Source organism: Fundulus heteroclitus, chromosome 9 (genome assembly GCF_011125445.2).
Source record: "Fundulus heteroclitus isolate FHET01 chromosome 9, MU-UCD_Fhet_4.1, whole genome shotgun sequence".
Classification (NCBI taxonomy): Eukaryota; Metazoa; Chordata; class Actinopteri; order Cyprinodontiformes; family Fundulidae; genus Fundulus; species Fundulus heteroclitus.
In genome coordinates this window covers 19273879-19300330 of record NC_046369.1, presented here as the reverse complement: position 1 = coordinate 19300330, position 26452 = coordinate 19273879, and the positions used below count along the sequence as shown (strand labels likewise).

Below are 26452 nucleotides of genomic sequence, written 5' to 3'. Positions count from 1 at the left end.
AACCGTCCTCCACTGCTTCCTTGTTCTTTAGTTTCTGCTTGAAAGTCACCGGAATTGCTGAGAAAGCCGGGAATGTTTACAAACCGTCCAACGAACCACAGGATTTCATTTTATGATGGCCGCGGCTGTGTCTCACCTGCAACTGCGACACTGCGCTGTGGTTTTATGGACGTCGTCACAGATGCAAACTGTAAGAGCCGCTGTCCTCAGGGAGACTTTTCCTGATGAGGAGTTCTGGTCGGTGCCGATGTGCCTTATCTGGGTATTTCTCGCCGCTTGTTAGCACGACGTCCTCCTCCTCCCACTGCACCCGGGAAGCCCGGTTTGGAGAGCTCACAGCAGAGTGGTCACTCCACTTCCCCCTCCTGTACTTGAATATTCTGTAGTTCCTGAAGGAATTTGACGGGCTTTTCTAGAGCAAAGACAGAGAAAAACACTCAGATTATGAGCTGTTACATCTCAGCAGCACAAACGGTTAGATAAACTTGGAAAAAACAATGAATGCATGTGCACATGTCATCCCTTCTTCTTCCATCCATTCTATACTTCCCTATTCAATTTCAACATAACCTCCTCATCCCTCTGTATAAACTCTACTTCCTCCACACACCCTCCTCATTGCCACCCATCTTCATCACAATTTTGATTATTTAACTCCGTTTTGTTTTCGTGGTACTCATGAAATGTCTTTTCAAACATGAAAATGTAAACTATTAAAACAAAATAACTTTTCCCGGAGGAAGTTTTTAATTACAGGAAGCTTTACACACCATTCACTGTGAGGCGCGCTGTGGTCTTCTCTTCCCCGCACATACAAGTGTAATCCCCAGAGTCCTCCACTGTGAGCTCGGCGATCTTCATTTCCACCCGCAGGTCTTTCTTCCTCATCTGATACTTGTCTCCGTTCTTGAGCAGCTCTGCTCCTTTCCTCCACTCCACCGAGGGAGCAGGCTTGCTGAGCTCGCAGTGCAGAGCCACAACGTTGCCCTCAGTGACCTCCTGGTTAACTAACGGCAGCGTGAAGCTGGGAGGGAGAGCTGCCAATAACGGCACACACAATAGTCATTTTATTTTGTCATGATGCCTGAAACTGGATAAAACATGGCAGAAATGACGGGGAATGGAGGATGTCTCAGGTAAAACATCTCATGCTCATAATGGTCTCTGTCTTTAGATCATAAGTAGATATTATCCACTTATACCAGAATATGGAAAAAATAATGATGGTTTAGGTGGTGAGTCTGTGACTGGCACCACAACACAAGCACACCTTTGTTTTGATCTGGAACAAACTACCGTGGATCTCAGAAATGTACACACCACTGGTAAAATCCCTGCTTTTGGGTGACAAAAAACACAAAACAGGACTGAATGATTTCAAAACTTTTCCCCCTTTAATGTAACGTTTATCCTTTGCAATTGATTTGAAGACAACCTGTTTAGCAAGAGGTCTATAAAAACAACAGAGCTGCAATAAGGGGGTCACACAAATGTACAGAACCTTAAACTAACACTATGTAGATGCTGCTTTTTATTCAATTTCTGCATTCAGTCCTTTGGGTACACACCTAAAATAAACTATGGGGGATCTGCTTAAGCTGAAACAAAGTTTGGTTCTCTTTGAAGAATTTTGCTGACATTGGATCATTTACATCCTAGATAAGTTTCAAAGGATCAAAAAGATCCCATCGTGCAAAGGTATCAGTCAGGAGAAGGGTACAGGAAAATGCCACAATAGTATTCTCTATGAAGGAAGCACACTCGCTTGGATAAAATTCCCCAGAAATCTTGTTTAAAATGCGTTTTGGTCTAAAGAAATCAAAATCCAAAATCCATGCGTGACACAAACATAACAGCTAAACACGGTGGTGGCAACCTGGTGCTTCAGGGTTGCATCTATTCTGGTGGAGCTGATGTAGCATTTGGTTTGTTTTTTTGTCAAAGTGAATTCATTTATGAAAAGTAATAAATTATGGTTCCGTTGGGACAAAAAAAAATGGTGGGTGTTTGTCAGAAACAGCAACCTTATCAAAAACCTCTGCCTTGGTTTTTGTAGGATATCAGTGCTGTGTTTGATATATTTAATCATAGCATCCTGGTTGACAGATTGGAAAAGTGGCCAAGATCAACTGGACTGTGCTAATCTGGCTCAGATCTTACCTGACAGATGAAAACTGAAGCTTTTAAAAGGACAAGTCAAAATCTAATAAAAATCTGTTTTGTCAAGCAAGATGGCAGTGAACAAGAAATATTCCCAATTTTGACACATTTTGGCTACTAACACAATTGCAATGCAAAATGGTTGATACATTGCCAAGGAAAAAAAATTGTTGAATTACCAAAGATGACTTAATGCTGAAAATGAATCACAAATATTTTTGAAATAATTTATCATTGTCCCATTTTATGTTTTTGGAAAAACAGCTGCTTTCAACAAGGGTGTGTAATTTCTAAGATCTACCACGTTTGACATGTAATATAAATTACATGAAAAAAAGACTAAAACTACTCCAATTACTATTGTCACAAATGAGTCAAGGAAACCTTAAGACAAGGAAAAACATGGGGAGAAGTAATGAACAGTGTGACACAAAGCCATGGTTGGGATAAATAGGTGGGTGACATGTATGAAGCAAAAATAATCTCTCCTTTTCATCGTTTAAAGACACAATGGAGCTCTGACTGTGAGAGAGTGATTTCTGGCTTTTATTTTAAAAGGCTGACCTCTTTGACTCCTGCGCTCAGGGGATTCTGTTGAATACACGGTAAATCAGTTTGGCAGAAAGAAGAACGTAATTTTTGTAGTCATTAATAAAAAAGTGTTCTGGTGCATTTTTTCAGAAGCCGTGGGGATTCTGGTCTCACCTCGGACTCTGAGCTCAGCGGTGGACTGGCTGTGTTTCGTCTTGCAGGTGTATTTGCCAGCATCGCTCTCCTCCACCCTGTTGATGGTCAGTTTGGTTAGACGGCCCTCCAGTTTCATTTCATATTTCTCTCCAGGTTTCAGGACGACTCTGCCTTTCCTCCACTCCACGGGAGCTTCGGGTTTGGAGAGCTCGCAGCAGAAAACTGCGCAGTCTCCTTCTGTGGCTATCAGGCTCTGGAGCTCTCGTTTGAACGTTACAGGAAGTGCTGTTATGGGGGTATAGGGAGAAAAAAGGCAATTAAAGGTTGATTTTTTTCGAAAGATTAAAAAAACAAATATAACGACCTACTCCTACTTTTCTCCAAGTCATAAAATTTCATAACTCCCGTCATGGTTCATCGTCACACCTCCACTTACCTTTGACTCGTACGTCTGCTGAGGTTTTCTCATCTCCAGTGACGCAGCTGTACCTCCCTGCGTCATTGGGTTGCACGTTGGAAATAGTCACGAGAGCTTTCTTTCCTTCCACCTTTATCAGGTATTTGTCTCGGCTCAACTCTTCAGACAGCACCTGACCGTCTTTCAGCCACTGGATGGGGACGCCTTTCTTTGACAGCTCACAATGCAGAGTCACACCGTTACCTTCTTCCACTTCCTGGCTCTTCAAACCCACTTTAAATGTGGCAGGAACCGCTGTGAAAACAGAAATCATTTACACAGTTTAAGCCAAGATGAGACAAGAGCAAACAGTAGTTTTACAAACCCTCATCATGAGCAAAAATATCACAATAATTTGGAGCTTTTAATGACACATATGAACCGTTGTTTATCCAGGGTGGAATGACAGCACAAAGTATAAATATAGCCATTTAAAAAAAAATAAGAATTGGGTGCACTATTTTTTTAATTTATTGCTGACTTTTTTCAAAGCTGCACATCATAAAAACTAAATATAGAGGCTCAAATATATAGGTACACTGCAAAAATAGAACTAAAAATAAGAAAATATTTCTTGAAATGAGAGTATTTTTCTTTGATTTGAGCAGGTAAATAACATTATTTGCCAGTGGAATAAGATTTTTACACCTTAAAATAGGAACAATTCATCTCCATCATCTTATTTCAAGTGCAGGATGTCTAATTATCTTATTTTAGGGGTAAAAATATCCATTCCATTGGCAAATAATCCTATTTACCTGCTCAAATCAAGGACCAATACATTAATTTCAAGAAAATTTTACTTATTTTTAGTTCCCTTTTTGCAGTGTACGTCCCCAATAACATTTGGATAAATGTTACACCTCGATCACATCCCATGACTGGCCATCAGTGTTGACTCTTAGAGCTCCTTCAGTGACTCTTTAGTGTGACTGCTGCACACTAAATGCACTAAATAGCTTTATAATAGATACTTCACACCCTTGTTCTTTGATTTCCATCCGGGGTTTGAGGCCTGGAGGAGGAGCGGTCCACCTAGCCGGGGTCCTGGCCGTTTGGTAGAGTTAGGGTTGGCACTTCTGCTCTCTTTTCCACTCCTCTATTTATGTCACCTTTTAGCATTTTTTTCTAATCTTTTTCACTTCCTTGCTTTCTCATTTACCTTTTCGTTTCTGTGTCCATTGAATGTGAAATAATATCTAATATTTTTTTTTTTACAAATATATAAAGGGGAGCACTATAGCAAAAGCAGTAATGCTCCACTTGTGAAAGTAAATCTGTTGGGCTCTCTTTGGCATTAAGACAGCAATTCTTAATACCTTCTCCAGAGGGCCTATAGGCTTTTTCATGTAGGTTACTCCACATTGCACGTGTGCTTGATCCCAAAACACTTTAAAACCTGTTTGGCAATGGAAAAGGTGGCAAACTTCCCAAATGGTCCTGGCCAATATTGAAAACGTGCAGGCTGTGCATGGGCCATGCCAAGAAACCAACCAAATGAAATGAAGCCTTATTCTGCCAAGAAGAGTGTTCTAACGTCCAGCTAGACATTTGTGAAAAGTTGCAAAAAGAGATTGTTGCAGGGACTTTGATCCAAATATGAGTAAGGGGTGAATGTATATATCTGAATCAGTGTATGTGTTGAATTTGACAAATGATAAATAAATTAATTTAGACTTTAATTTAAACCCCGATTTTTATTTCTAAATTAAAAAAAGGGAAGTTTTTCATCATCCGTACCTTGAAAAGTATTGACAGAAATGCATAATTTAAAGCTAACAAAAAGAAACTCATACCGATAACTTTGACAGTTGCCTTAGTCTTTTGCTCTCTGCACACACAGGTGTAGACACCGCTGTCCTCCGGCGCAGCGTCTCTGATGGTCAGCTCCAGGGTGGAGTCCCTCTGCTTCATCTGGTACTTGTCTCCGTTCTCCAGCTTCTCTCCTCCGAGCCTCCACTCCACCGGGACACCGGCTTTGGAAATCTCACAATTCAGCGTGATGTTGTGTCCTTCCTCCACTTGCTGGTTCTTCAGCTTTTGCTTGAACGTTACAGGAATGGCTGCAAGTAAAAAAAAAAAAAGGTGTGTTGATAAGTTTAAATTGAACCATAAGAGTAAGCATTCAGAAAACGTCTGACCCCAGCTTTTAAACCCATTTACACCTTTTTCAATCAGACAGAATCAAATTATTCTAATAGAGATATGAAATATGAATATGAATATGTTCGGGCTTGATTTTCTATCGTTTTGTCGATATCATTTCTAACCACAAGCCTGAGTCGTTTCTGAATGAAACATTGTGGTTTCAGTACCATTCACAGTCAGAGTGGCCGTTGTCTCAATGTCTCCGCAGATGCATGTGTAGATATCGCTGTCTTTAGGAGTCACATCAATGACCCTGAGTTCAATAAGTGTGTCTCTCTGTCGCACGTGATACTTTTCTCCGTTCCTGATGACTTCGTCTCGACTTTTCCTCCATTCGGCGGTTTGACCCGGCTTGGAGAGTTCACAGCGAAACGTCGCCGTGTTGCCCTCCTCAATCGACACGTTCCTCAGCTTCTGCTTGAAGGTGACTGGCAGAGCTGAGGAGTCATAGATGTAACCGCTGGTTAGCTAACCAACTCCATCCTGTCAGCTCCGGAGTTTATAAAAGCTTACCGGTGATCCTGACTGTGGCAGACGTTATCTGATCAGCGCACACGCAGCTATACTCCCCGCTGTCCTCCGGGACAGGCTTCCATATCAGGAGCTCCAAGGTGGTCTCCCGTTTCCTCATCTGGAACTTGATGCCGTTCCTCAGCAGCTCGGGCTCCTTCCTCCATTCCACCGGTATGCCAGGTTTGGAGATTTCACAGCGTAATATCACACTGCTGCCCTCCTCAGCTTGCAGGTTCTTCAGTTGCTGAGTGAACGTAATGGGAATTGCTTGAGGGGAAAAAAAGAAAGAACATTTTGAACACTTAACAGCAAACCAGGCCACAACAAAGCACATCAAGTTGAGTGTGTTGGGGGATTTTTTTGTCATTTTTTTTTTTTTTTTTTGCTTACTTTTGTTGTTTCCTTTTGTTGGTGTAAAAAGAATGTAGGGAAGTTTGAATATATGTCAGTACATGTGTATGTAGGCATATATATATATATATATATATATATATATATATATATATATATATATATATATATATATATATATATATATATATATATATATATATAAATAACCGGGAAGTACACATAACATCATCTGAATACTCCGATTTCTTTTGTATTATTATTCTTATTTTTTATTCTCATTTTCTTTTTGATCCACTGTATATAGGAAGATACACCGTATATAACTGATGCACCCTTTCCTACTCCTGACTATTGACTGACTATTGAGCCGATGTGACAAGTGAATTTATCCAATGTGAGATCAATAAAGACTATCTTATCTTATCTTAAATTTGAATTAAATAGCTCACCGTGTACTTTGAGACTAGCTGTCGTCTGGTGTTGTCTGCACTGGCATGTGTACTCTCCTGAGTCCTCAGGCCTGAGTGCTTTGATGGTGAGAGAGATGATGGTCTTCCTCTGTTTCATGACGTACTTATCTCCAGGTCGGATGTTCTCAAAACCTTTCCTCCAGTGAAACTGGACTCCAGGTAAGGAGTATTCACAGGTTAATGTGACGGCCTCTCCTTCCTTGGCCTCTACAGCGTTCAGAGGCTGGGTGAACTCTGCTGGGATGGCTAAAGAAGACAGAAACCTTTACAAAAACCCATCAAAACTCTATGATAAACAGATGCAACATGGTAACAACAGTTGATAGAGCTCAAATCTAAACCTTTGACAGTGACGACAGCCGTGGTCGTGACAGATCCAGCGCTGCACTCGTACACTCCAGCATCGCCGCTGCTAACCTCTCGAATGGTTAGTCGTGCCTCGCAGCCAGAATGGCTGGTGAAGTATCTGGAGGAGTGCCACATCAGGCAGCCATCTTTGTACCACAAGATGTGGCACGGTTTGGAAGTCACACAAGACAAAACTAAGCCGCCGCCCTCAAAAGCCTCACAGTCCTCCAGTGCTTTGATGATGGTAGGACGCCTCTCTGGGAATGTGAAGACAACCAGACTTATAATCTCTGACGGAAACGCCAGGTGCAAACGCCAGGTGCAAATGAATAACAAAAGCTCTTAGAAAGCTCAGAGTCCTTACCTCTAACTAGAAGTGAGGCGTACGATCTTTTGTCCCCTGCTACAAATGAAATAGTGCCAGTGTCTTTACGAGCAAGCTGTCTAAATGTGAGGGTGTGAAGGCCACCCGGTACCATCTGGATCTCATTGAGCTCGTTGGTATAAAGCAGAGTCTCGTCCAGGTACCACTTGACCCCGCAGTAGTCGTCGGGACAAATTCGGCACCTGAATGTGACCGTGTCACCTTCAAGGCACTCCACGTCTTCTAATTCATCCAAGATGATCACCTTCTGACCTGGAATGTGGGAGAGTCAAGAGCTCATGAACACTAAATACAGTAGTTATTATCAGCTTCTGAACTTTTGTCACATCCCAACATGTAATTTATCAGGATTTTATGTGACCTGAGTTCAATAAAGCATTTGGTTAAAAATATTCTAGACATAATCTGAAAAATACACTATGCTGTTACCTAAAGCCCAGATGAGACGTTATTTCGTCGACTTGCAGTTAAAGTTACAAGTCTTTTGGGACATTTCTCCGCCAACTTTTCAAACCTAGTAACTGAAAACTGGCTTTTTTGTTCTGTTTTGCAAAATAGCTCATGCTCAGTCAGACTGGTCAAAGAGTTTCTGAAAATATTTATTTTTAAGTCTTGCAACAGATTCTCATTCTGGACTATGACCGGGTCATTTTAAAACACAAACATGAATTGAACTTCAAATTTCCTGCTAGGTCCGACCTGTATTTAACGTAATCCAACTTCCCATCAGCTCTAATTGGTTTATTTGCTGCTACTAAAGAAATGCAGCCCCACAGTATGATGCTGCCACTACCACGTTTCCTTTTGGAGATGGTGTGTTCAGAGTGACGCATGGCGTTATTTCCCTGCTACATTAAGCATTTGGCATGTGGGCTAAAAAGTTCATTTTTAATATCATCTGGCCAGGGCAGAATCTCCCACATTTTTGCTGTGTCCCCTAAATGGCTTGTAGAAAACTGCAACTGACAAGTTTTTCTTTTCATTCAACAATAGTTTTGTTCATGCCTCTCCTCAGTAAAGGCAATGGTTGACAGCCCCACCAACAGATTCTCCCACCTGAGCAACGCATCTCTGCAACTCCTCCAGAGTTGCCATCGGCCTTATGATGATTTTTTTCTACAAGACATTTTAGGTGGACAGCCATGTCTTTGTAAGTTTGCAGTAATGCGTTTCTGCTAATATTTTAAGAATGGCAGACTGAACACTGCTTGATATGAGATCCAAAATCTGGAATACAATTTACATTTATGTTGTCCAACAAACCTCTCATGGGTTACTTATTACTGAAGGTGACTTTTGAATCGTTAGTCACACTAAAATGTATTCATAGAAACAAGAGTAAAGTGGGCAGAAATGTGCAAGAAACACTGATTCTTCTTCATAAAAACATTTAGTAAACCATTTGTTTTCCTATTACAATGATGTGACTTTTGCAGGATTCCTGTAAAATAGATTGCATTTTGTGATTGTGATCTCACAAAATTAGAAGACATTAAAAGGCTATGAATACTTTTAATTTGAATTAATACTTTTGAGACACTTATAATCATTAAAGCTAATGAATTGTTGTAGTAAAACGTTAAATTCTTAAAGCCGCTTATCATTAAGGTCTTATATGATTTCATTTCATACATCAGTTATTTAATTTTCTGTTATATTGTGTGGGATGTCAGAAACTTTGACAAAAATGCAATTAAAGTGGCACATTTTCAAGGGAAATAAACAATGACGAGCAGCAGTGATCCTACTAACCACCCACTCGTTGCACATTGAGCTCACCCTGCACAGTCAGCTGTGCCCGGCTCTGCATGGTACCAACATCACACACGTAAATATCCGTGTCTGATTTCTCCAGGCAGGTGATGGTTAGGGACAGAACGACTCCCTTCTGCTTGACGACATACTTCTTCCCAGGTCTGAGCTCCACCATGCCCTTTAGCCACGTCACGCGCTTGGCTGGCCTCCTGGTCTCACACTCCAGCGTTACTTTACTCTTTTCTTCTCCTCGCATGTCTCTCAACTCCCTTGCGAAAGTGTGCTGAAGTTCTGAAATAAGGAAAGTATACGTGGTGAATTCAGTCAAAATATACACTTTAACTGTCATTGTATGGAGCGTAATGATTAGAAATTCTTTTAAATATCCAGTTTTTAGCAAGACAATATCCTTAGCAAAGATGATTTCACTGCTTTACTAAAAAACAAGACAAAAAAAGAAAACAGGCGTACCGGATGTAATCTTCAGGATTGAAATCACAGCAATGCACAAGCAATGGCAAAGTTATTGCATCTAAAAGTATAGTCTTGTGTGCTTGTGCAAAGTAGTAAATTAAGAGAACTAAGCTTATAAAGACAATAAAGTTTATCTCTCATCTTTATGTCTGAGAAAATCCTCAAGTTTTAAGTTAATTGGTGGTCAATACAGGTGTCCCACATAGGCCTGCTTTCAGCTCGCATTCACTTGTGAACAAATCTTAACTAAAGGACGTCAAAAACCAAAATCACAACTAAAAGTTTGGAGAATAGCTGTGCACACGTCCACATTGACCTGTCTTCTTTCATTTTTCAGGATAAAGCTATCATTGAATGATGTGAGGAAGGTAATTGATGGCTTGTTGTCAATGAGGAGGAGCAGCTCCATGTTCAACCCAAGAGGATGTAATCAGCTGACTGAGCTGTTCAGAATGATATACAGGCAGCATAATCGTTGGCTAAACACGGAAGAGAGCTTTTACCAACAAAATGTTTCCTATGACTAACATGATGAATTACAGCTGCTAAAATGCATGCAGCATCTAAAACTCGCCAGCAAAGGAATGCTGTATTTTGTTTTTATGTCTGCTCCACGGTAACAGCTTTGATTCCAGCTGGATGCACTAATGTGCTGCCAGCTGTCACCCGTGGGTCGAGACAACAAAGCGATGGGATCTGGAAAACCTTAATGCTGATTCTCAGCTGAACATGTCAACTTTGAAACAAACAGAGTTGGAAGCAGTGGAGAATACCACAACCCATTGATCACTAGAGTAATTAGTAACCATGGAAACTAAACGCAGACTGATGGAGAGAAATTTCAGGTTAAGGAGTCTTACTTATTGGTTAGTCTTCTTGTGAGGTGTCTTGTGTGTTAACAGGTGAATATTGACTCCTGAAGCAGCTCTTTCCTTCATTAATTTCAATCAGAAAAGAGAAACACAATTTGGTCCTATTTTACAACTTTATGAAAATCAACGCTGACTTTATCAGGTACACTCTGTTAGATTGGATCCTTTTTTTGCATGCAGAGTTGCCTTAATTTCCCGTGACACAGATTTCACAAGTTGTCATAAACCTTTCTAAAACAGTCTGACCCCTTTGGACATGGCCGACTGCAGCGGCTGCAGATTTATTGGCCGAATAATCAAGAGGCAAATGTTCTATGCCGATCCATTCTAAAGACGCTGTAGTGTGGAGGTCATTGGAGTACAACAAACTCATTGTCATGCGTGAGAAAACCTTTTTGAGATTATTCTATTTTTCTGATATGGTGCATCATCCTGCTGTAGGCAAATGGGAAATGAAAATGGATGCAAATGGTAATAAAAGCATGGTAATGGTTTACACTGAATTCTGGTGCTCAAATTTAAATACCACAGCTGGAATGAAGACTCATTGGATGAGACAACATTTTTCAAATTTGGTACAATTCTGGTGAGTTGGGGCTGAACTGTAGCCGTCTTTGCCCATACTTAGCAAACAGAAGTGGCGTCGAGCGTGGATTCTGCTGGTGTAGCGCATCAGCTTCAAGGTTCAATGTGTTGTAGCTTCATAGCTGCTATCATACATGCCTAGGTTCAAAATAGAGGCTATTTTAGCTTCTGGTGCCTTTCTATCATTTTAAACTAGTCCACTAAGTCTCCTCCAAGATCAACAAGGCATTTTCTCATCCACAAAACTGCAACTCACTGTTTATTTCCTCTTTATTTGACCATTCTCTGTAAACCAAAGAGATTTTTGTGTGTAAAACTTCCAATTAAGGAACATTTTCTGAAATTGCCAGACCACCCCATCTGGCATCTCAAACCATGCCAAGTTTAAAGTCTCCTAAATGCCCTTTATTTCTCATTGTGAAGCTCAGTTTAAACTTATTCAAGATGTCTTCTTTATGTCTCGACCCCTGAACGCAATGAGTCGATGCCAAGTGATCTGAGTCACTATTTGTTTCAACAATCAACTGAATAAGTGGGAATAATAAAGTGGCCAGTGAGTGTACATGAAAGGATAGTAAATTACTCCGTCTTTCCAATCTATTGTTGTACGCTCTCCCCTAAATCTGTCTCAGCACACATCAGTACTTCAATCAGTAATTCAAATGGCTTCATTTGTTTCTAAATCTCTACTGGAAAAACTCCACAGCACATGAAAATTTCAAGATCAGCTCTGCGGCTACACAGAAAGACCACATCAGCTGTGTCCCATGAGGCTTCGACTTCAAATGAAAGATTAATAACTACCTCTGATCTCCACCTTGGCCCGGGATGCAACGCCGTCAGCCTCGCAGCAGTATTCACCAGAGTCTCTGATGGAGGCATTCTTGATCAACAGCCTTGCCAGGTTCTTCTCCGTGCTCATTTCGTATTTAGGGCTGTCCCTGACTGGACGTCCGTTTTTCAGCCAACGAACGGTCACTTCTGGCTTTGTGATTTGGCAGCTCAGCTCGGCGTCCTCCCCAGGCACGGCCTTCACATTCAGCAGGTCCCTGAAGATGTGCGCAAGCTTCTCTGAAGGAGGAAAAACACCAGAGCGTCTTAGCGCTTGCTTTGAACTCACCAAACAGAGACGCTAACGAGACGAAGCTGGTCACCTTTCACAAATAACATGGTCCTACAGCTCAGGTCTTTAACCGCGAAGACCACGTCGCCAGCGTCAGAGAGGGTGACGTCTTTAATGGCCATCTTAAAGACGCGGCCGTTGTTGACGAGCTGAACGCGGCTGTTGGTGACCACCGCCTGACCATTGATGGTCCAAACAGGGTCATCATCCAGACCGTGAGAGAGATGGCACTCGAAAGCACAGTTATCGCCCTCCTGAACAGAAACTGTCTTTATCCGCTGGACGATGGTAATATGTAGATCTGCAAATACAAGAAATGATAAAATGAGGTACAAATGGGTAGCAGTTGACTGTTTCAGCAATCCCTTATAGTCCCTTTACCGTGCACTGTAACCTTCGCCTTGGACTGACTGGTGCCCAGGTCACAGGTGTACTGCCCAGCATCCTCCTTACTCAGTGAGTGGATGATCAGTGCCCTGCACTTCCCACACTGCACAAACTCATGCTTGTCATCGGGTGTCAGGACAACGCCGTCCTTCCTCCAAAGAGGCGTCACTGAATCTTTGGAGATTTCACACTGCAGGCAAACCTCCCCTTGCTCCTCTCCAACTACATCCTCCAAGGACCGGAGAAACACCGCCGGGCGCTCTGGAGACAAGATAAGTTCATGTGAGCTGATGTGTTCTTCCCTAATTCAGATGTTGCTTTATTGGGCATTTTATCATACTTATCTGACCTTTAACTTTTAAGATTGTCGTCTCGGTCAGAAGGCCTGCTTTAAACGTGACCCTGCTGTCCTGTGGTCTGAGCTTTTGCATCACGAGGCTGTGCATCGTGCCCATGTGCTGGATCCGGTTGACGGCGTTAGACCTGAGCCGGACGTTGTTAAGCAGCCACTCGGCATTGGCGACGACGTAGTTGAGCTCGCATGAAAACGTAGCGACGCCATCCTCCTCAATGTCGACAGGCTCAAGGTGTTTGACCAGCTTCAATCTTTTCACTATAAAAGCAACGACACAAACGATCAGAAGCAACCAAATCCCATTATAGTGAGCTGAAAAAGGCTTTTTTTGATTCACAGACCTTCCACCTTGACCTCCGCGGTGCTTTGCGCACCACCAGCCACGCAGCGGTACTGTCCGGCATCCATCCCTGTCAGGCCGTGAACGATCAGCTCCGCTCGTTTCCCCTCTCGCTTCATGGTGTACTTGTTGGAGACCTTCAGAGCCGTGCGACCTTTAAACCACCGCACCACCCGGGGAGACGGGGCGAACTCGCAGCTCAGACTCACAGAGCTGCTCTCCTTTGCCTCCACATCATCAAGGTGGTGAACCACCTCAAGAGGCCGCACTGATGAGAGCATGCGCACAGCAGACGAGGGAAAAACATTCACAAAAATTAGCTTTTTGCCGTTCATCGACTTTGGGTTTTTGTTATAAAGTGGGAATATTAACCTTTTTAATGAGAATTCTCAGAGACTCAATCCTTAAATTAAAAGTTTAATCTACATCATTCAAAGGCCCCAAACATTAGTGACCCAATTAAACAACCCAAATCCATCCATCCATCCATCCATCCATCCATCCATCCATCCATTTTCTGACTCTCTTATCCCTCATGGGGTCGCGAGGGTTGCTGGTGCCTATCTCCAGGTGTTCAATGGGCGAGAGGGTTCACCCTTGACAGGTCGCCAGTCTATCACAGTCCAGAACAACAAAGACGGGTAAATGATGCTGTCACATTTGTATATGTGTGTGTAGTACCTAATTTGTAACTAAAGCCAGGCTTGAGCTCAACAAAAACGTGGAACCTTTAGCACTTTCACCTCCTATTACTTTATAACCACAAGCTTCAGTGTAATATGTTGAGATGTTTTATGAAAGATCAACATAAACTAGTCAGTCGTTGATTAGTGATGGACAAATATAGTTTAATTTTTTTTTGTCACATGTGAAAATCTGGTGTGCATTTGTATATAGTCCCCCTGACTCCTTATTTAGTAGTATTACCCTTTTATGCAAGTCCTTCAGCAACACCTTCAAAACATTCGACACATGTTTTCTACAAGGCTTCTGGCAAATGGCAAAATGGACTTCTCGTTGCCTTTTTTGTCAATAAAAACAATTTCTTCTCGCCATGGGTAAAAGTCAGATTAGCGGAGTGCACGTCTAGATGTCCACAGTAATGCCATATTTATACTAACATTGAATTACACACCAGTTGAATTGTAATAAACTGATTAGGTGACTCTTTAAGGCTGTTGGCTGCACTCGATTATATTTAAGGCTGTCAGTAGGATGGACTGTCAAATGCATGCTTTAGTTTTAAGGTTATTTAGAAAGCAATATTGCAAACGTTTCACTTTCTACTTGTGAGCTGCTTTGTGTTGGTATGTCCCGCGCTGAAGTTTATGGTTACAATGTGACAAAATTGTGGAAAAAACTTCAAGAACGCTTTTGCGAGGGACAATATGATCTCAAAGGCAGTAGTCTTCAACTACGGAAAACAAGTCCAGTTGCTTTGTTTTTTACCTTTTTTTGGAATGATGGAAAGAAAGAGCATGTCTTTCCTATGTCTGTCAGATGACAATAAATTGGCTTTAACAACAGTACTTTATAATCCACAGTAAATTAGTCATAGAGTAATTTGTAAAAATGGGCTCTGAAGCAGTTTAAAGAAATTCCTAATGGGCCAAAATCTGTCACATTCTAGTATGGTGGAAGAACCCAGACGCAGATGCAGATGGGCAGCAGCAATGATCGAATGAAGGGTCCAAGAAACTTACATAAATGAAACAGTCCAGGAGCTAAAAAAAATCATGAAGGAGTCACAAAGTAAGCAGACGGACCAGCACTGGATGAGAGGAAACAAGGAGTATATATATGCACATGGTAGAGTGGAGAGATGTGTGCAGAGCCAGGGGAACGTAATCAGAGGATATGGTGAGAGCGATGAAGGCATGGCACTGAGGGAGAGGCAGAATGATTGACAGGGCCAGTTTAGGGAGGAAATATGGGAAGAAATCTAACAGACAACAGTGCTAAAAATTATACGAAAATAAACTAACAGAATCTGCTAACTAAATCCACGAGGTTAAGATAAATCGAGCACTCAAGAATCATGAAGGAGGTCAAGGAAGCTGAGGAAGTTGAAAGTCAAAAACGTCAGCGACAGATCTCAAAAAAGGTTTTGCAAGCTTAAATGATTAAGACTTTTTTCTCTTAATATTCCAAGAAAAGATACGCTGACTGCTTTTTCAGAATTTGCATGGTAGGATTTGGGTTACCCCGCCTCTCGCCCATCGACAGCTGGAGACAGGCACCAGCATCCCTCGCAACCCCACAAGGGATAGACGTGTTAGAAAATGGATAGTTGTATGTATGTATGTATGTATGTATGTATGTATGTATGTATGTATGTATGTATGTTCTGGATTGCTTTTGGATTTTCTAGTAACTTTTACAGTTACATTGTTTTTAAGTCATCAAAGCAGCCCCCATTTTACCTTCTCAGTTCTTTTAACTTTTTACTCTGCTAAAAAGAATACAGAATGTGTTTTCTTTTAGTGTTCAAAATTAATGTATTCAATTTCAGGATTTTGCATTTATTTATAATCACTATGATTAATTATTATTAATTTTTTTTTTTATGTTTAAGGATGTGGTGACAACTCACCGTTAACAGTAAGCTGAGCGGTGGAGCGGCTCTTTCCAGCCATGAAGACCACAGGCCCTGACATGGAGCTGTCTGTGCTGGTGAGACACAGACTGTGGAGGTTCCCCTGCCTGTCAATGTTCACTCCTGCTGAGTGCTCCAACACCTCACCCTTCAGGGTCCACTTCGGGGGCCTCCCGGACTTTAGACTGGTCTCTACCTGGAACAGGGCCGGCTTTGGCTCCATCACCTCCATGGATTTCATCCCCCGGACTATGCTGATGGCCTGCTCTGCATGTGCATCAAAAAAACACATCTTACAGTGATCAAACAGCTCGTGTTTTCTGAGTCTTACATCAAAACCTTCTTCTATTCTTACGTGTGTATTTACAGCTACTTTGCAACATTTTGAAAATGAATTTAAAACAGATAAACTAAAAACCACAGATGATTCATTTTGCTACGAGGACAGGCACCCCACCCTCCACCAGAAGCTGGCAGGAGGTTTTGTCGTCTCCTGCATCACACGTGTAGGTGTCTTCGTCTGATGAGCGGACATCCTCGATGGTCAGCTGCCTGTAGACGTCCTGGCTGATCAGCTGATACTTCTTGCTGGGCAGGAGCTCCTTCCTGTTCTTGTACCATCTGACTTGAGCGTTAGGCCTCGACACCTGGCACTCCAGCAGACCTCTGTGGCGATACATGGCGATTTTGACCCTCAGAGGTCGAATTATTTGGACTGGGAGCTCTACAAAACAGAAGAAAAAACGATTTAACAGTTACATGTGGTGCTGAGGTTGCAGATTCAGGTTTTGTAGAAGAACATGACCATAAGTCAGTGTGTGAGGTGTGAGTGGGTTGGCTCACCTTTTACTGTGAGAGTGGCATACGATGAAACCCGCTCTGCCGTGAATCTGATCTCACCAGCGTGTTCTGGTCGGACCGACTTGAAGAGCAAGGCGTGCGTTTTACCTGAAATCAGTTTTTTTGTTGGATATTTTTATAACTTTTACCTTCATTAATCATGTCCTGGTGTCTTTGAGTCCAGGTGTGTTTTTCTTTGAGTGCAAACGGCCACGCTTGTGAATGAGCGACTTTCTCACCCTGGTGTCTTATCTTGATGTTGTCCCCAGGTCGGATTCTGCAGTCATCTCGGTACCACCGACCCTCCACATCCGCCTGGTTGACTTCGCATTGAAAACTGACGGGTTGACGCTCAAGCGTGTCAACGTCCTCCAGTTCCTTCTCGATGTGTATGTCTCTGGCTGGCAGAAAATATGCGAACGATGACTGAAATGTTACGTATGGAACTAAAGAGTTCAGGTGTCGTTACGTTTCTTTAAGTTTGGGTTTAGCATTTAAATATTTGGTAAAGAATTGGTAAAATGAGAAAAAAATGATGAAGAAAAGACCAAGAGATGATAGTAATTCATATTTTCCTCATAAATAAAGCTGGGTACATTTCAACACTTATTGGAACAACTGATTAAGATTTGCGAAAAGCTTCAATACAGTTTTACTTCAGAAAAACTAAAACTTTAGAGTTTTACTTTTACTGCAGTAGCAAGATATCACAGTGGAAACTCTAGAAAAAGTTTACTTTTAACTGAATGCGTTTATTCAGAGGGGGAAAATATATAATATGAGAGTTTGAGACTATTAACCAAGATCCCACCAATGTTTAGGCTTTTTTGTCTCATTCTCAGTAATGGCCTGGTTTTGACTTTGATTTCATCTAACTACCTGTCACAGTACCACAGATCTTGCTCGTATTAAACATCACCCCCACAGAAATACATCAGTGTGCTGTATTCTCTTACCTCTGACAACGAGCCTGCCTGAGGTCTGAACCTCACTGGCCTGGAAACAGTATAAACCAGCATCTCCCAAAGCCACCCGGTTCAGGACAAGGCCGTGTTTTTTCCCGTGTGCGCTGATGCGACAACTGGGCTTCGACTTAACCTGCATCCCATCCCTGGTCCAGATGCCCTCTACATAAGCCAGGTTAAGAGTCACCTCAAAGGAGCAGCTCTCGCACTCTGACACCTCCACATCCTCCAAACCCTTCACCACTTTCAGACGGTTCACTGGCAAATACAAAACATTAGAGGGTCTAATCAGAGAAAACAAATCAAAGGAAACCACTCAACGTTGGTATCGATCAGAAAACCTACGTGCAGCTGCAACTATCCCTCCGGTTTTATTGTCTCCCATGTCTTCAGCTTTTCGGAGGAAGGTGGATGAAGATTTACTCTCTACAACAAGGAATCTGTGGTGACAAAACAAAAAGACAAGTTTGTGGGCAGATAATGTCTGTATCCGAACTGTCTTACTGAGATTAAAATGGACCTCAACCTCGTTCCACTCTTTCATTTAGTTTAAAGTCACACATCATGAGGACAATTCTGACATTATAAATAAAAAACACACACACACATTACTGAAAATTCCTTTACCAAGGGTTTGACCCAAATTAACACTCATACACTTGTTCTGTGTTATGGATGGTCCCTGGGATCCTTGTGATAGCATACCGGTCATACTTTGCAATGAAGAACAATGTAATCTCTGTTACATCAGCACCACCAATATAGCCTCAGCTGTGATGCCAGGTCCATCAAGCTGTTTAGCAAAACAGGGAAGCTAAAGAAAAGCTGCCAATTACTTAATTACTATATTATTTAAGTAAATAGCATTTCATGATAAATTGATCTGCAAAAGTACTCATAGACCTTGAGTTTTATCAAATTTGATGCATTCTAACTTCAAAAAATACATTTTATTAGGGTTTTCTGTGAGAGATTAAAAAAAAAATGTATTTACTTTGACAGTCCCACGGAGGGGAAATTTGTCCCTCCCTCACCGGGAGTAATCTGTGGTCATGGGTCTTGCCAAGAGTCACAGACTGAGTTTTGAACCAGCAACTTCTCCAAGAAACAAATGCCCAGCTCTCTAACCTAAGCCACCACTCCCACAGGTCAACACAAGATACTGCTGAGTGTATACAGCTTCCGTCTATATATCCTTTTTACTTCTTATTTTACTGTATTTTTATTTTTTAGTCTACACCATCAATACAAAGTCAAATTCCTTGTAAGTGCAAACCTACTTGGCGATTAAACTTGATTCTGATTCTGATTTTGCTAATTCGAAGTGGAAGGAAGATAATACGTTATGCTCATTATTTAAACAGTGACATACATTTGTATGCAGTCCCCTTTGATCTAACACTGCTAAATGCCATCATGTTACCTGTCACCTAATTCATAAATTTAATCCATCTGTGCAATCTAATTCCAGTATAAAAACAGCTGATCTATGAAGGCATCACAGATTTTTTTTTAAAGAATATGAGTGAACAAACCTCATTATGAAGGCCAAGGAACACAGCAGCCAAGTCAGAGATAAAGTTATAAATAAGTTTAAAGCAGGTTTAGGTAAAATAAATAAATAAATAAATAAATAAAAAAGAAAGTACAGCTTTGGACACTCCATAGTGTACTGCTCAATCCACCTTGTGAAAACAGAAAGAGCATGGCACACCAGCAAACCTACAGAGGCATGGTCGTCCGCCAAACTGACATCCATGGCAAGCAGAGCATTAAGCGGGAAAAACAGCCAAGAGAACCATGATAACTCTGGAGGAGCTACAGAAATCCACATCTCAGGTGGGAGAATCAGTTAAAAAGACAAACATTAGTTATAAGTTATATCATTTATTGGTTTTAAACATTGGTCCAAACATTTTGGTCCTTGTGGAAGAGTGGCAAGAAAATGTCATTGTTGAAGAAAAGGCAGAATAAGTTCTGCCTGAAAATTGCCACGAGCTATGCAGGGAACAAAACAAGCACGGGGAAGAAGGTGCTCTTGTCAGATGAGACCAATAATAAACTTTCTCGTCCATTTGTAAAATGCTTTGTATGGCAGAAAAGTAACACCACCTACCACTGAGCACACCATCCCCAGTGTGGTGGAGATGTTTTTCTGAAGAAGGGAAGATAGGTGAAACTATGGATGTTGCCAAAGACCTGAGACTGGTACTGAGGTTCACCTTACACCAGGACAACAACCCTAAACATACACTTGTAAGTAAAATTACAGAAATAATGACTCTTTTGTATTTGAAAGTTAACATGTGACAATAATAGTTCACATTTCCAGTCATATTGGGTAAATAAACAAAAAAATCTGAAATTGTTTTCTGAGTAAACAAGGCTTTTATTCTTTTCTTTGATATGTACTAATATAAACAAAAGGTAGCTATTTAACACAGACACTCATTTAATAAACACAAATGCCTAGACCCCATTGTTTAGTTTTCTTCTATATCCTATTTTTTATCCTCCTTCTCTCCCCATCCATATGTATCTGTTACCCTGAGATCCCATGTCATAAAGTTCTAGACAGACTCCTGTTGGCCTTCCTGCCTAAGCAAACAAGCAACCATCAGGACTTCCTGCGCTTTACTTACCACCATGGAGTTGGAGTTGAACACTGTGAGTATCATGTTCTTTGATTTCTCCGGTGTATTTAAAACCATTTAGAAAACTCAGTATTAATACCTCAGTCTTCACCTGGATAACAGACTGGGCTAAAGAAGTAACTGTAAAACTGTCTGCAAAAAACAACGGAGCAGACTGTACTTCCTGAGGAAGCTTAGGTTCTTAAGTTTGCAGCAAGATGCTGCATGTCTGTTGAGGAGAGTTTTCTGCCATCATGTGTTGGAGGTAGCAGCATCAAAGCAAGTAACTTAAAAAAGCTCAACAAGCAAAGTGTGCAAAAGCTCATTTGCACACTTCTATGGTTTTATGATTATGATATTTCTAACGACTAATAATTATTAGTAATTATTTTTTCCTATGTTGCAAATTTGTCTCCTATTCTCATTTTTTGTTTTTAAATGTATTGCCCTGGTGTGTATCTGCATGCTTCCATTTCACTTTGCTGCTGGTACACCTGAATTTTGCCACTGTGGGAAAATAAAGGCTATTTCTATTCAATTAATCGGTTGCTCAACAAAAATCACATGAGGGGTTCCCCAAGGGTCCATCCTGGGTCCCCTCCTCTTCAATATCTACATGCTCCCTCTAGCTCAGATCATAAAAAACAACATCAGCTACCATAACTATGCAGACGACACACAGCTCTACATCACAATGTCACCAGGTGACTATGGACCAGTTCAGGCACTAAGTAAATGCCTAGAATAAATCAATACGTGGATGTACCGCAATTTTCTAAAGTTGAATAATGGCAAAACTAAAGTAATAATGGTTGGACCTACGGCAGAGCGATCAAGAGTTAGCACACAGCTTCCTCTGCTTCAGCTAGGAACCACCGATTAGGCCCAAAATCTGTAAGAAGTGATGGAGTCAGACCTGAACCTCAAAAAGCATCTAAAGACAATTACAAAGTCGGCTTTGTATCACCCAAAGGACATTTCCAGGATTAAAAGACTAATGTCTCAGCAGGATCTTGGAAAACTAATCCATACCTTTATCTTTAGTTGAATCCATTTCTGCAACGGTGTCTTTACAGGTCTGCCAAAAAAATTTTGATCGGACAGCTGCAGCTGATCCAGAACCCTGAGGTACAGCACATCACCCTATAGTTCTGATGTCCTTACATTGGCTCCCTGTATCTCAGAGAACAGCCTTTAAAATTCTTATGTTAGTCTATAAATCACTGAATGGCCTAAATACATTATAGGTTTGTCTTCTGATTCAAGCCTACACTGCATACCCAAAAGCAGAAACAGACCTGGAGAAGCAGCATTTAGTTCCTATGCTCCACTTATCTGGAAGAAACTCCATGAAAGCTGTAAAAGTGCTGAAAGCCTGAGTTCCTTTAAATCAAGGTTAAAAACTAATCTGTTTAGAGTTGCCTTTGAATGTTTATGTTCTATTTAAACTGTTGTAGTTCACTGAAACATCCCCAGATTAAGCTTGTAGTTCAATTTATCTTGACCTGCTGCTACCTCTCTGTGGATTTTCTTTTCTTATGTTCTGTTGATGTACAGCCCTCTGAATTGTCTTGTGCCCAGCCTTGCCTTGCCTTGAAAGTCTTTCCAAGAGGTACCTTTAAAATTACATTTCACAAGCAGAATCCTCTTCTGGTTCCACTCTTTGGTCCACTGGGTCTGTATCAGTGAGAAAACCCTCTCAATTTTGCATTGGTGCAGGGAAGTGCAAAGACAAACTGTGCAATCTTCAGTCATCTGGAGTAACACATTATGGTTTTATGCCATGTCGAAATATTTGGTCTACATCTGGTACACCTTAACCCTTTTCCAGGATGCTCAGTAACACGTCAGTTTATTTTTCTGTGTCCATTATTGATGGACGAGATCTGTGGTACATTTGTCATACACAGAAACACGTATGCCAACTTGGTGCACATTACGGCACCCATTTGTCCCAACCAGGACGGTATTAGGAGAAGTTTCTTTAGTGGTTTATCTACACTTTTAAACAGTGGTACCAGTGCTGCCTTTCTGTTTGTGAGGGGAAAACTGACCACAAGGCAGAAGCTCTGGAATGACATCATGCGAAAGAAAGGCTGACGTTTTCATTAATCAATAAATGGCCCCCGGATACCCCAGTAAGAGTGTGAAAAGTGGGCGTGTTTCTATTCTAGGGTTGGTGGGGTCACTCGCTCATGTACACACATTAACTTTAACGACATCTCAATTTAATACACAAAGGCTTTAACATTGTGTTTTCCAACCCTTTGAAACCACAAAAGATTAAACTATTTTGGTTCAGAAGTATGTTGATGGGCATTTGTAAGGTCAGACACTGATGCTGGACAAAAAGAGACCACTAAGACCACTAAGAATGCAAATAAGACATCATATGCCCATTCCTATTTCCTTTTTTGTATTTTTTGGTATTCTTTTTGATCCATTGTATATATGAAGATTCACTGTATATAACTGAATGCACCTTCCCTACTCTGCACCTTCTTGTATGAGCCGATGTGACGAGTGAATTTCTCCATTGTGAGATCAATAAAGACTATCTTATCTTATCTTATCTTATCTTAAGTCCCAGCTCATGGCTTCTGCTGTGGTTCATCTCAAATGGGTTCTAATGGTTTGACGTCATTTCTTTGTGCAGGCATGCTGAGTTAGCTTGCTGAAAACATTATTGCACATGGCACTTCGTTGATGTTGACTGAAAACTTGGGCTGTTTTGGTTTCGTTTAAATTTTTTGTAAGACGATGTTTACATTGATGAGTGGACATGCTGAAAATCTGTTTCCCAAGCTACCAATGAGTTCCTTTACACCAGTCTTGCTCATTCACATCACTATGGACCTAGGTTTACGTACTGCTGCGCAGTAACGCCGGAACTGAGTGGACCTTGCTCTGGCTAGTGATACAGAGTCAGGAAAATACAGTTGTCTAAAATTCCTTTGAATGTTGAACCGTAACGGGTTTCTTTCATTGGAACTAATTGGCAGCTGAGCCCAACCTCTGAAAAAACTCCACCGCTCCACAATCCCTGCGCGAAACATTACACTTGAAACAATGAAGTCAGACAAGCGCCATTCTCCTGGCAACTGCCAAACCCGGACTTGTGGATAGCCATGATTTATCACTCCAGACAACATGTGTCTACTGCTCTAGAGTCTGGTGTGCTTGACACCACTGCAGCTGATGCTTTGCATTGCACTTGGTGACGTAAGGCTCGGATGTAGCTGCATGGCCATTAAAATCCCTTCCCTCAAGCTTTACACAGACTGCTCCAGAGCTAATGTGGAGGCCACACGAAGCTTGGAGGTCTGTAGCTATGACTCTGCAGAGAGGTGCTGACCTCTACACATTATAGTCAGCAACCAAAGACCCAAACTCTGTGATTCTTCTTGTCACCCCTGTTTTGGCTCTGTTGCTGTCATTCATAATCTCTTCCAATACTTTGAGGGAATTTCATAAGTGGAGTTAATGCATAGGTGACATCCTATGATAGAACCACAGTGGAATTCCCTGTTTTTACTCTTTGTTTTATAGATCTTTGTGGAAGCAGTCTGCATGACAAGGAGCAGGATTTTATTAGCATGTGACCATTGGAGTAATTGGAGCACTTGAACTTAGTGATTTGGAGGCGGTAACCCAATACCTTTGGCAATATAGTGTATCTTAAAGACAACATGCAGAGTCGACGGACTGACATCAAAATGTCAGCAATTGTGTAAATGTGCTGGACAAATAAATCTCTCCAAGCATAAAAATGAAAAGCTGCTGTTTTTGCAATACTGCAGCCAATTGTTTAGTATTTAAAGAGTAAACGAGGTCAGAAATGTTGTGCAAAAGATGATTGAAGGCTTTAATTTTGTTGCGTTAGCTTGCTTCATCACAATACTCAAAGAAACCTGTGTAGAAAGTCAAATGCAGCGATTAACCTTTCTAAACTTACCTGTACAGAAAGTATCTATCCTTTACATCCTCCCTGTTGCCCCAGTGAAATGATCCATTATGACATCATGTCTTACACAAAGCCTTCAAGCTGAACTGGAAAAGTTTAACCAACCAAAAGCGAGCCCAGCTTTGTTTGCTGTATCCCGGTCCCTGAAGCTGACAGCCTATAATATGCTCACTAGTTTGTTCTTGCTGTGATGGAGCACGGTGCTGAACAGCTGACATATCTCTCCCCACATACTATCCTCCAAAATAGCATTCTGCCAGCGTGAAGGCAAAGATAGCTTTGGCTTTAATTGTGGTGGGAGGCAACTCGTTTTCAGCATCAATGAAACCATTAGCAATCTAAATCTTAACAACAGGATTAATGTGTTGTATGTTTTTTTTTTCCTCTGTAGACGAACAAGTGGCTCATATGAAAAATGGCTATATTTATCTCAAATCAATAAAGTAACCATTTTTGGATCTAGCTGTGGCACGATAACCCTCTCCTTAACAGAGCTCACCGATGCCTGGCATTGGTTTAGACTTCAGGTCAGAGGAATCCATGGCTCTCCAAAGGAAGGGGGTTTCCACCTACAGCCACAGTTGAAAGGACACCGAGGATTAAGCAACATGAAATAATCTGTTTCACTGAATCAAGACTAAAACGAGCTTAAAGATGTTTTGAGAATGCAGTAATCGCTGTATGACACCTATGTAGATCAGGATAAGTTGAAAAGATATGTTCTTATTAGCTAAATATAATATAAGCAAAAGTCAGACAAATGATAAACATATTAAAACATTAAAAATTTATAATCTTTTATATCTCCATTGTATATGCTTTATTTGTTTAACAGAGGTTTAAGCTTGTGGGTCACCCTCATCTGCATGAAACCAACCCACCAGCAGCCATTGCAGTGTCTAAAGCTCCTTTTGATGGACAGTCCCATGTGCTGTGGAGCTTTGTTAAGCCCAGTGAAACTCTATCAACACAATAATCTCTGTTGAGTCCTGTCCGGTCACAAAAAACAACTTGTCGTCACAGAGACGAACATAGTGGCGCAAAGAAGCAAGCTGTTCTCATTTCAGTATCTCATCAGTTTTTTTATATATATATATAATTATTTCTTTAGTATGTTTTCTTTCCCATTTCAGAAAAGAAAAGTATGGGCTTTGGCAGAAGATAACCGAAGATTGATTTAAGGGCTATATTGTTCACATCAGCTATAAAAAGAGGAGAACCAAAAAAGGCATAAAGACAAAGCTTTGCGAAATAGACCTAGTGCACAGTACCGTGCTTAAAGGGCACGCTAAAAATAGATTAATTTTGAAGGAATAAAGCCAATGTGAGGATGCGTTGAGTGAATTTAGAACCTGACGAAACAGCTGAATGCCTCACCTAAGCCTCTACATCCATGTTTGGATCTGCCGACCCGCCCATCTTATTTTCCTTTTCCCCTTAAATCAGATTTTCTTCACCTCACAGCGATGAAAAAAAATAGAATAAAGTAAAAACATCCTAACATGTGTCATTCAACTACAAAGTTAAAATGCACTTGACCTTCAGGTAGCGTATCAGATCATTCGACAATAACATAAACAACAATTATAAGGGTGTTTTAGGACACGCAGCCAGTAGTCCAAACCATCCTAGTCCTGGGTGAAAAAGTAAATGCCCCCTAATTGAATCATGAATTAAATGTGACCAACCACATTTTTGGAAAAAAGTTGTTCAGTTTTGCAAGCCTCATCCATGCTTGATTACAGTGTGAGCTTTACCGCTACGTCTGATGCTAAACTAACTGAGCATTTCAGAACGCAATTCAAAGAACATCATACCGACAGTCTAGCACTGTGGCGGCCGTCTAAAGGTCTAAAGGACTAAATAATGTTGTAGGGCATGACCTTAATAAATATAATCAAAGCTGAGAGATTGATTCCGTTTTTCTTTGTCCCATTTATTGCTAACGTATCTGATGATCTGAAACATTTAGCTTCAACCTAAAAAGAAAACAACTGAGACATCTGTAAGGGGGCAAATACCTTTTTTTTTTTTTTACAGC

General features: G+C 41.1%; 1 protein-coding gene across 1 annotated transcript; it reads right to left on the bottom strand.

The window, feature by feature from the left end:
• Positions 1-347: 347 nt before the first annotated feature.
• Positions 348-24632, bottom strand: LOC118564244 (obscurin-like). Its single transcript, XM_036141668.1, has 23 exons — positions 24403-24632; positions 18160-18254; positions 17806-18072; positions 17089-17250; positions 16853-16957; positions 16467-16733; positions 16007-16276; positions 13415-13681; positions 13068-13331; positions 12713-12979; positions 12363-12632; positions 12013-12279; positions 9302-9568; positions 7502-7774; positions 7131-7394; positions 6769-7035; positions 5966-6232; positions 5620-5889; positions 5101-5367; positions 3284-3559; positions 2866-3132; positions 771-1037; positions 348-412 (listed from the first exon to the last, which is right to left on the bottom strand). Exons 2-23 carry the CDS (start codon positions 18197-18199, stop codon positions 348-350), a joined length of 5196 nt encoding a protein of 1731 aa, XP_035997561.1. The 5' UTR covers positions 18200-18254; positions 24403-24632.
• Between the last annotated feature and the right edge of the window lie 1820 nt (positions 24633-26452).

Bases quoted from the DNA above. Each gene is read 5' to 3' on its own strand.
- LOC118564244 (XM_036141668.1), bottom strand. From the start codon at position 18,199: ATGGGAGACAATAAAACCGGAGGGATAGTTGCAGCTGCAC. The intron at 12,633-12,712 runs GTAAAGGGACTA...TTGTATTTGCAG, and splicing joins GGCGAAGGTTACAGTGCACG to ATCTACATATTACCATCGTC. The intron at 7,775-9,301 runs GTGAGCTCAATG...CCCACATTCCAG, and splicing joins GGCACAGCTGACTGTGCAGG to GTCAGAAGGTGATCATCTTG.